The following is an 11,321-nucleotide window of genomic DNA, read 5'->3' as shown; positions in this document are numbered from 1 at the left end:
TGCCTTCCAGCAAATCGACACTCCCCTTCAACTTTGTGATCATCTGCAAACTTGCTGATGGTGCACTCAATCCCCTCATCTAAATCATCAATAAAGATATCAAAGAGAACTGGGCCCAGCACTGACCCCTGGGGAACACCACTAGTGACCGGCCGCCAACTGGATGCAGCACCATTCACCACCAGTCTCTGGGCCATCCAGCCAGTTCTTAACCCAGCAGAGAGTGCCCCTGTCCAAGCCATGGGCTGCCAGCTTTTTCAGGAGCATGCTACAAATCCATGCCACACTCCATCCCACAGCCAGCTTGGTGCAAATTCCCCAAGAGACCTACCTGAGTCGCTGCCTGTTGTCCCGTAGGAGCTTTCCTGGGCCCTTACTGTCCACTGTCCATGCCCTGAGGAACGAAGGCAGGGGCACAAACTGCTCCTGGCAGAATGGGAGGGTCATAGCCTGGAAAAAAAACCCAGTTTGTCAGTGACAGTCTCCCTCTTCCAAAGAGAAAACCACTGGATTCTCTGGGCAATACTCAAGGAAGAAGGTGAGGCATTAAGATTTATTCCACACCAGCTGTTGCTTGTGGCTGTGACCAAAATATCACCTCAAAGCAAGTTGGACTTCACTCCCTGCCAACATTTCTCAACTCAACTTACATTTCAAAAGCACCAAATTTTTTTTGAACCAACTGGGAGAGAATGAGGATGATTGAATTGCTGCCCCAGTCTCTAGCCAAGTGCTGAGAGAGCTCCTCTAAGCCCTTCTCAAGGACACAACACTCTCCCCATGCTCAGACAATCCTCCTTGTCCTCAAGCTGCAAACAGGCAGTTTTCCACAGCAGTAGCTTGGCAGAGGCCGAAACTTAAGTCACATCCAAAAAATAAGTGTTGGTATGGACTACAATCCAATGAGAGATCCTTCCCCATGCAATTCAGAACAACCAAGAGGCTGAACAACAAAGAGCCTTCCGCTAGCTTGGGTTGGTTTATGTATTTTTGTGGGTTTGAGGTGGTTTTGTGGTTGGGTTTTGGGGTGTTTTTAAATTTTGGGCTGTTTTGTTTGCAGCTTATTTTAGCTTTGGTTTTACTGTATTAAAATCATACATGTATAGCTAAAAAACCAAACCATACAAAGGCACCTTAGTTTCTGGGCAAAGAAACTAAGCTGGAGCTTCCTGAGTGCCAAACATGACTTTCTGTGCACCCAAAGCAACTCTTTCTTCATCAGATCCAAAAGACAAAAATAAAAATAACCACGCAGAAACCCAATACAGGAACAATGTGGCAATGGAAAGTGGCTTTTTGGGAGGTGCTTGTATGTGTGTGCTTCTCATGGAGGATTTGTACATCGTGAAAGAAAGACCAGGGCTGCAAGCCAGAGTTCCAGATGAAGTGCAACACGGCTTCTGCAGGTCAGGACACATGGCAGGTAGGATGGCAACTGCAGGGACTAAGGAAGTGTCTGAGCTACATGCTCCAACTGCCTCTGGGTACTTACCACTGACCATGGCATAAAAGCAAATGCCATATCAGAACATACTAGAGACAAAGGAAAAGGAAATAAAAAAATAGGTGTTAATAGAGCTCAAGTCAGAGTGTGGCTGTACATTTCCAATACAGGAGAGCATCTAACCTGCATCTTCAGGTCTTCCAAAGAAGCTTCTCCTGCTATTTCTATACTGCCAGCATAACACAGATCCAGGGCTGTGTGGATGGGTTCTGGTGAAGCTTTAGATGAGAGGAGAGGGAGAAGGAAGAAACAAATAGAAGAGTCAACATGATTTTGTTTATAATCCTGAGAGATAACAGTCACTTCAAAGGCAGCTTTCACTTAGAGAAGGCACCTGACCTCCACTGCTTTATGGAGAGCAGTTAAAGAAACAGAGTATCATAGAACCCAGTATGGTTTGGGTTGGAAGGACCTTAAAGGTCATCTAGTTCCAACATCCTGCCATAGGCAGGGACAGTGGATAAAATGCATTCCAGAGGTGCCAAACAGGAAGGATTCAAACAGATGCTGCACTGCCGACTTTAAAACCAGGGCAGCTATTCACACTGATAAACAGCATTAGCTATTGGTGACTCTGAAATATAGAGCCCACTGCAAGGACAGTCACATCTGCTCTTTGCTATACTAGTCAAATCATCAGGGGAGAAGGTAAACTCAGAACAGGTTTGAGAAGAGGAGCAGCATGCAAAGAAACCTTCTACAAGGAGAAGGGTCCTGTCCTGGAGCATGACTCAGCAGCAAAGGAATATTACTTTTCATGCCAAAAGAAAAACCTGTTTCTCTCCCATTTCCCAACCCAGTTATCCCCACTTCATTCTCTTCTCCCTTCCCAGCCCTCACGTGGTTTTCCTGCCCTGGCTGGTTTGTGATTTGGATTTGACCTCTATAAGAACACACAGAGGTTAAAATACTGCATGTGAGGTCTCTATGCTATGTAAGCTCCTGTAACAGCTCCTCAAGAAGAAACATAGCCTGAAGGGAATTAAATGTACTCTCAGGAGTCTGGGCTTTGAGGCCAAACACCTCAGTGCTCCGACCTGTGGAGCAGATGCTTCACAATCTTGCCGCTGCCCCCAGGTGCAGAGAAGCTATTTCACTTGCTGCCAAGTGAAGAGCCCCTGCTTCAAAATTTACTGGGGTCTGGAGCCAGAACAGCTGAGGAACATCACAATAGTATTATCTAGCATTTGTGTCAAAAATCTGTCTCTTAAGTAGATCCTTTCACCATAAACTTGCTGCAACTTGCACAGTCTTTCATAAGTTTAAGAAGTATTTTAAGGCTTTGGATTGAAACTCTGGGTTTGATTCAAGGGCCTCAGAGCAGCCACAATGACTCTTGTCAAAGTCTGACCAAGCTCACCTGCAGCAGCAGACACCTGCAAAGCATCCATCTTGCAGCTCATCCCATTCACTTGGGCTTGAGCATTCTCTCCATGTTTCTTAGGGCTTGAAGACCTGAGCCACCAGATGCGGATTGTCAGGAGACCCTGGAAAGTGAACAGAAGGTACTGAGTAGATCCTGTGTTCCAGTGCAGACAAGGAAAAATTTCACCTTCATGGCAGGAAGCAGAAAAAGGCTTGTCCAAATCTGAGCTTTTGGAACAGTCTGCCCAGGGAATTCGGGGAGTCACCATCCCTGGAAGTGTTCAGAAAACATGTGGATGTGGCACTTGAGGACATGGTTTAGTGGTGAACATGGTGGTGGTGCTGGGCTAAGGGTTGAACTTGATGATCCTAGAGGTTTTTTCCAGCCTTATTCATTCCATGATTTTGCAAGGAACACCTTCCACTACCCTAGGTTGCTTCAAGCCCCATCCAAACTGGCCTGGAACACTTCCAGGGATGGGGCAGCCACAGCTTCTCTGGGCAAATTGTGCTGGTTCCTCACCGTTGGCATAGGGAAGAATTTCTTCCCAACATCTAATCCAGGGATTCATTTCAGCTCACCAAGTGCAATGCTGCTTGGTTACTGCAGAAACTCCTGGTTCCCCTAGCTGCTCTGTGTGGCCAGGAAGGGACACTGAGTTGTCCTGAGTCTCCTTTCCTGAGCAGCAGAGCTCCTTGCTTGCTTTAGATGCTGCTCTCAACAAGGCTCTAAACACCCTCTGCACTGTGGCCATAACCTCGACCTTACATTTTTTAAGTATTTAAAATACCTAGTTTTCCTTGAGGAATATTTAACCACCATGGACTTGCCAAGAGCCACGCTGTCTGCCAGCTGGTTTTGAAAAATCCTCTACCCTTCTGTTCCCAGTTTCCCCTGCCCTGTGCTGCAGTGGACAGAGCAGGGGTGCAGATCCATAGTTTTCTACACCTCTTGCACTTACCCATTAAGACCAAAACTGTTTATTTCCTTCCTTTGAGTGGACAGAGCAGGGGTGCAGATCCATGGTTTTCTACGCCTCTTGCACTTACCCATTAAGACCGAAACTGTTTATTTCCTTCCTTTCCCTCCACAGTCACAACTGGGTCACAGGCCGAGGAATGTGTGCCAGGGAATGTGACAGCCACTTGGATGAGGTTTTGTCTGTGCAGGACAAAAATCTGAGCTTTATGTAATCCATGTAGGGGGCAAAGATCAGGGTAGGCTGAGGGAACTGTCTCTGACCCTGAGGGTGGTGGGACCCTAGAGCACATGGCCCAGATAAACTGTGGCTGCCCCAGTCCTGCAAGTGTTCCAGGCCAGGTTGGATGGGGCTTGGAGCAACCTGGTCTAGTGGAAGGTGTCCCTGCCCATGGCAGGGGATGGAATTAGACAGGCTCTCAGGTCCCTTCCAACCCAAACCATCGTGGGATTTCAAGTCTTCAGCAGTGTGCACTGACCAGGAACACAATCTCTCCTGTTTTACCTTTTCTGGAAGCTTTCCTTCCATTATAACCAAAGTATCTCCTCGGCAAACATTGAGTTCCTTCAGAGTGGCATTCTGCAGGAAAAGCACAGGACATGTGGAAGTCTACGTATGTTTAATGCACCTCTCCACAGGGCAAGTCTCTGGAGAACATGAAGTAAAACCACTATGGCATGACAAGTCAAAAAGAGGATCTTCTTACTTCCTGACTTAATGCTTCCCCTGCTTCATAGCACCAGTCAAGCCTTCTCAAATGCCAGTTGTCACCTACCAAGTACCAAAAAGATACATATGCAAAACTGATTAGTTTTGGGAAAACATTACAAAACTCTTAAGAAGTGTTATGGTTCTTTTGCTTGGTCTTTCTTTGTATTTTCAACACAACTCTGACCAACTAAATGAAATACCACCTTCATGTCCTCCCCCAGGCCCTGGAAACACTTTGCTATATGGAAATACTCTCCTCTTATTTGCATAAGTGTCTCTTCCTCACCTACCTCATTATCTTCCCTAGTTTAGGAGGGAAGAGAAGGAATTCCTGTGTCAGTTTGCTGTTTGAATCTATGACAAGGTCCTATAGAACCTATAACCATAAAGGCTGCAAGTTTTGATTCTTCCCCTCCTCACACTACAATGACACACATATCATTGGAACACATGCACAAGATTTAGGGCAGCAATATTTTAAAAAGATGAGTAAATAGCAATACAACTAACCTGATAATCCAGATTTCTCCAGCATTAAATTGAGACACTGGAAAAAGAAAGACAGGGTGAGATTTGTCTCAACACCAAGGCTGAGAGACAAAGTTTTGAGCAAATCAATACCAGAATTTTCCAACACAAACACTGACTGATTCCTGGTCAGTTCTTAAAAACAATATATTGACCTAGACAAGATGTATTCAAGCTATGTCTTAAACCCTTCATGGATAAGAGTGTTTGCAGGCAAGAAATTCACCACATCAGCTTTTACAAACTGCTAACAAAACCAATCTGTGCTGTCAGTTTGTTACTTTACTTGAACAAATTCTGTCACAGAGTTGGAGGATGCACCTTTAAAAAAAAATAAAATCAAACCTGCAAACCCAACACTTTCCAGCCACTATCTGCCAGCACTGGCACCCTGTGCCAGCAGGCTGGACTGGCAGCTTCCTTCACTCCAGGCACAGCTCTTCCCAACTCTTCACACTCCAGCTCTGTGCCAGGCAGAGGGTGTAAGGAAAGCTTTCCAGGAGCAGCAGACCTGGCCCAGCCATGCCACAGCTGCCAAAGCAGCAGCCTTACCTCTTTGACAGAGGCTGTCTCCTCCACAACTATCTCCATCTCCGGGCTCAAGTTTAGGTCGCTCCCAATGATAAAGTACAAGAAGAGCTAAAAATGCAAGTGTGAGCTGTCAGAATAAGGACTGAAACCTGGAAACACTGTGAAATAACACTCCCTGCTGCAAGGCAAACAGCATTGAACCTTCTCTGGGCTAAACCCATCTAAGCAGTACAGAGAAGCACAGCTAACTGAGTGATGGCCATCAAGAGATCTTCACTAACCATCTGAACACACCTGCTGCAAGTGAGAGACAAAACCTGCCAGGGCTCTGATCTCCAGGGATACACAATGATTTCTTCTCTTGCACATCAAGGCCAGGCTGGACGGGGCTTGGAGCAACCTGGGCTGATGGAAGGTGTCCCTGCCCATGGCAAGGGGTGGCACTGGATGGTCTTTAAGGTCCCTTCCAACCCAAACCATCCTGGGATTCTGTGATATTTACAACTTGTAGATCCTAAGAGCAATATCCCTTTTCTTACTTTATGACCTTCACAAAGGTAATGCATGAAACTCTTTCCATCCCAGTACTACTATACCTGAGTGGAAGTGGGAGCTTTCCCATGACACAGCCCAAGCAAGCTTCCCATTTTCAGTTCTGCTTCCTTGACAGTATAATCCTCAGGCACTTTAGGGAGAACAAAAAGACGGAGAATGTCAGAAGCTGCTGCTTGCTGAAAACTTCCATCCTATTACGCTGCTCTTTAGAGTAAGCTAAACATGTTCAGTGACACTTAGAGAACTTCACTTCCACAATGTTGACATGACATTTCCTCCCTCACCAGACCAGTTGGAATTTCCTTCAAACACGTGTCTGCTGCCACTGATCCTTTCCTTGGGCTCCTCTGGGAAGAATCTGTCTCTGCCTTCTCTGTGATTCTATGCTAAGAAGTTGAATATGGCAGTCATCCCTCCTCCCTCCAAGCCTTTTGCTCTTCAAGAAACTGAAGAGCTCAGCTTCCATCCTCTTTCATACATTCCAGCTCCCAAACCATCCTGGGTGCTCTCCTCTGGCCAGGTTCTAGTTTCCAAGGGCTTCTTTCTCATGCTGAATCCACAAAACAGACCCAACACTCCAGATGTTGGCTGACAAACCCTGAATGGAGGGCAACTCCTCTCTCATGGGCTTCCTGGCCATGTTGTACTGATGCAATGTATCAAGAAAACAGCAAAGACATATGAAATGCTTCCCAGCAAGCACCAACTAATCCACTCAGCTTCTCCCCATTGCCCCAACACCAGCAAAAGCAAAGCTGGGGGTCCTTTCCTCCTGAACTCTGCCCAACAGGAGCACAGTTTTATAGGGATAGTGGTATTAAGGATGTAAGTAACAAAACCAACCTGACTGTTTCAGTTTAACCTCTCCCTTTGTATTGGTACTGTCAATAAACTTGAAAACTGGGAAAAAAAAACCCCACAACTGCTTCAGTTCAATCTGGAAATCAGTGGAGTCATGTGTGTGCACTTCTGCCAGGGAAGCTTAGAGTCTCCCGAGGGAAATTGTGCAGAACAATGATGAAGTAACTAAATTTACCCGGAGACAGGAGTTTCCCATTTCCACTGACAGGTCTAAGGCAGCTCTTGTTTGCTGTGGCAAAAAGGGCAAGAACAAGAGACAGACAACGTAAGTAATTTAGGTAAGAAGAAATTTGGCTCAAAAGTACAGACAGATAACACCTTTAGGATTAGCTACAACAGGTTTATCTTAGAGGCCTCCCCCTATGACATCAAAAGTACGATGGGAGGGACATTGCTAGAGACTCCCTGGACAAGTCTTAGATTTTATCTTTTCACTGAAGGATTACTTTCTCTTTTAGGACACTACAAAACTGACCAAGTGCTTCCAGAGGTAAAGACTACAAAAACTTGAAAGAAAGAAAACTGAAAAGTCTTACAGAAAGGAATAAGGTTGAAAAAAACCCTTGTTCAATCCTGAATTTAATACTTTAGTATTATTTAGTGATAAGTGCTAGAAAACAGCTCTGAAAAATAAGAGCTTCATAAAATGTATTTTACTCAAGACTTATACTGATCTAGTTTTTTAAGCTAGGAAAGCAAACTTCATCCAGTCCTGAGTGAAATTATTCAAGTCCTTTGCAGCCTTTTTCTTCCAAGAAAAGTCCCAACAGCAATGGGTTTGCTGTTTGGAATAGACTGATACAAGCCAGTAAACAGCAATATTATCAGACTGAAAGGTACAGCAGCTGAACACTTACCCAGTTCCTCCTCTAGCTGAAGCTCCCGTATTGCTTTCATTTTGATATCTGCCATCACCTGAAAAAGAGTGATATAAACACTTCCAACATGGAATGCTTGTCACATCCCTGCCTGGTCAAATGCCAGCCCACAAAAAGCTACAAACAATCCTTCCCTACTGTCTTAGCTTTTGTTTCCTGCTATCACCTCACCAAACACACATTTGCAGGATGGGCCAAGAAGAAAATTGTTTCACACCATAACCCTGTCCTGCTTTCAGTTACCACAGCACTCAGTTGTCCCAGCAGTGGTAACTCCAAGCTGCACACTAGTTTCAGCAGAGAAACTTCACCTCTGAGGCTAAATCTACTCCTCATTAAGGGGGCAAAGTGCAGTGGCCATGCTGTTGAGGAAAACAGCCCTGAACAAGCACAATCCTTACTGTTTCAATAGTTGCAGTAATTTTAACGTGTTTCTCCTCATCTTCCCCCCTGCAGAAGTTTCTCACTTGGAGCCAACTGATGTCATAGGTGAAGGCAGTCAGATTGCCACTTGCCACGTTCACAAAGCTGTGAGAATAAAGAGTGCAGAGACAGTCAGAGACAGGCAAACTGAACACTGTCACGGCTAGATCATCCATAGCAGAGCTCTCACATAGTGAACGGTCATGAAGTGATGACATGTCACTGAGGGGGGAGTAGAGGCCTCAGACAGCACTGACATGTAATGAGACCAGAAACTTTAGATCCAACGGGGATCTAAAGGGAAGAACCTGGTGGGAACACCTTGTGTCCAGTGTGCTGACATATCCTGGGCTGACACTCTTCTGATGCTGCTCTGCCCTCTCATCCCACCACATCCCTCAGAGAACCACACAATTTGACCCTCAGAAATTCAGGTTATGCCCAAGCTGTGCCACCATGCCAAACACAGGCTGTGCCACCACGCCGAGCACAAGCTGTGCCACCAGGTTTCTCCCCTTTACAAGTCAAAGGATGTGACTGCATCTGCACTTCGAGAGCAAACAAGTATCTAATAGCTGGTAACCACCTGATCTCCAGAATTTAATATTATAACAGTGATTATACTAATGATCCCTTACTATAAAGGGATAATCAGTTACAAGAACATAAATACCTAGGATAATTTAACCAAACAAATTTTGCCCAAACTGCTTTTCTGTTTAATTCTCCTTGTAATCAGAATTATTACCTCTGGTCATGGCTATCCAAGATTAGCAGTGAGCATCCATCTGTCAGGCCAACACTTCTGACTGTTTCCTTCATATCTCCTTCGAGGAAAACTTCCCAGTTCTTGGCTTCTTTCTCTGCTCCCGAACCGTTCTTGAGGATGATTCCTCCTGAGGGAGCCAAGGCTCTATGCAGCTCAGCCACTCTTGTGCTGCAGGAGAAGATGTGCTGGGACTCTGTGAAGTGCTGCCCCTTCCCTCCTTCATTATACTGCGCCAAACGAAGAGCATTTACCACCACAGGTTCATGGTCAGGACCTGTCATCACCTTTGTACCTCCAACCTGAGGGAAGGAATGCCAAATTTATGGGGTACATATAATACAGGAGACTGAACAGTAATAAGTGACAGCAACAAAATTATTGAAACAAAAAGTTGGACACCCTCTTCTCCTTAGAAACAAACCAGCTGTGATCAAATTCCTACCAAACAACCAAACAGAGTCACTCAGAGGTGCTGAGAAGAGAACGCATAATGCTAAGGGCTGTTGTACAGAGAAGCTGTGGCTGCTCCATCCCTGGAAGTGTTCCAGGCCAGGCTGGATGGAGGTTGGAGCAACCTGGGCTGGTGAAAGGTGTCCCTGCCCATGGCAGGAGGCGAAGGAGATCTTTCAGGTCCCTTCCAACCCAATTCATTCCAGGTAAAAGTAGCTGGGAAACCAGTGGACACTTAAGTCTCCATCAGATTAAGAATACAGGAAGGAAGGCCCTGAGGATGTTAAAAAACTACCCAAATCTGACTGAGGCAAATCAAGAGTCAGATTTTAATATCTGGCCTTTCTGATAGTCAACCTAAGCAAAGAACATAGTTCTTGCTGAAAACAATTTAATCACACAAAGCTGAAGCAGGTAAGACCCTGTCAAAGCACAACCAAGACAAAAATGACTGCTGCTAGATGGTTGGGGGTTTATGTTTGTTTTGGGGTTTTCCTTTGCTAAATCTGAGAGGAAATGCATATCTTTACAATAAAAGCCTTTTAAAAGCAACATCTGATTTCATTACAGAGAGAGAATAAAATGCTGTGCTACATAAGCACTTCTAAAGTTAAGCAGAAGCCTTAAGAGTAAAAGGAAAGTGCAAAACCAGAAAAGGAGCACAATTTCAGGGAAACCATACAGAGTCTTATCTCTTCAGAACTGGCAAGAAAGAAAGCTGTTTGGTCTCTTTACCTCTTTCCCATTCCACACGAAGATGTCTGCGCCATCAGCCAGTCCAATGCCATCCAAGCTCAGCTCATCTCCTGAAAGAGAGGCAAACCATCAAGTCCTTGCCCCCCCCTCCCAAAAACACTCCACCAGGGTCAACAAGGCAAATGCAGGTTCTTTAGAAGTCATTGACTTAAAGAACTGTACTGGAATGGGGAGGAACATTTAGGGCAGCTGTGAATGCCTCTGCATTTGTTGTCAGCATCATGGAGTGTTGGGGTATGTGCTGGCAAACACCAATTTTTTAAGACTTTAACATTTAGAAAAGGTTCTTGAAGACTAACACTTAGAATTGCATAACAGTGCAAAGCTGGAGACAAAAATCATGGTTTTAAAACTACTGTACTCTTGACAAACTAGTTCTTTATATAAGCATTTCATTTACAAAATTCCTCCTTCAGCCTAAGTCTAACCTACATTTCCCTTTGAGGTCACTCTGGCTCCAGTCTCCTCTCCTCTCAGCAGATCCTATGAGAGCAAACATTCACAGACTGACATATCATTGTCAGTACGCGTTGAACTTGCCTTACTGCACTTCATAACAAAGGTTACACATAAAAGTATCAAACCCTTCATTTCACTTCTAAGACTGTCCTAAATAATTTCACACCCATGCGGTGAGTTTGAGTGGGAAGAGTGTTCAGCAATACACATGTTCAAGATGGTTTATGTCTGCAGGAAGTAAGATACATAAACAACATGGAAGCACTGTATGTAGCGATCTTACCATCAAGCACCTGGTAAAGATGTAATCCTGCTGGTAAAGGCTTGGCCATACTGAGAACCATGTCTCCTTCCCAAGATTCCAACATCTAATTTGGATGGATAATCAGAGAAATGATATGAAATAACAGCAAGCAGCAACACACATCACTCCAAGTTACACTCAGAATTACACTGCCAGAACAATCCCATGCAGTGCTCCAGGCTGGGGACAGAGTGGCTGGAGAGCAGCCAGGCAGAAAGGGACCTGGGAGTTTGGATAGACAGGAAGC

The 11,321-nt window shown here is 45.0% G+C and overlaps 1 protein-coding gene across 1 annotated transcript in view; it reads right to left on the bottom strand.

Annotated features, from left to right (window-relative positions):
* Positions 1-331: 331 nt before the first annotated feature.
* Positions 332-11,321, bottom strand: part of USP40 (ubiquitin specific peptidase 40) — a gene marked incomplete at both ends in the record, with an annotated part of 18,402 nt that continues 7,412 nt past the window's right edge. Inside the window, 14 exons of the mRNA XM_009081262.1 lie at positions 332-450; positions 1,628-1,722; positions 2,865-2,991; positions 4,354-4,428; positions 4,556-4,620; positions 5,071-5,107; positions 5,641-5,727; positions 6,216-6,304; positions 7,211-7,264; positions 7,893-7,950; positions 8,315-8,441; positions 9,085-9,404; positions 10,291-10,361; positions 11,054-11,138. Coding sequence (XP_009079510.1) covers positions 332-450; positions 1,628-1,722; positions 2,865-2,991; positions 4,354-4,428; positions 4,556-4,620; positions 5,071-5,107; positions 5,641-5,727; positions 6,216-6,304; positions 7,211-7,264; positions 7,893-7,950; positions 8,315-8,441; positions 9,085-9,404; positions 10,291-10,361; positions 11,054-11,138 — 1,409 coding nt within the window. The remainder of the gene's footprint in view (positions 451-1,627; positions 1,723-2,864; positions 2,992-4,353; positions 4,429-4,555; positions 4,621-5,070; positions 5,108-5,640; positions 5,728-6,215; positions 6,305-7,210; positions 7,265-7,892; positions 7,951-8,314; positions 8,442-9,084; positions 9,405-10,290; positions 10,362-11,053; positions 11,139-11,321) is intronic.

The sequence above is a fragment of the Acanthisitta chloris genome, unplaced genomic scaffold (assembly GCF_000695815.1).
Source record: "Acanthisitta chloris isolate BGI_N310 unplaced genomic scaffold, ASM69581v1 scaffold22748, whole genome shotgun sequence".
Classification (NCBI taxonomy): Eukaryota; Metazoa; Chordata; class Aves; order Passeriformes; family Acanthisittidae; genus Acanthisitta; species Acanthisitta chloris.
The sequence above is the reverse complement of the archived record's forward strand: the minus strand, read 5'-3'. Positions and strand labels throughout refer to the sequence as shown.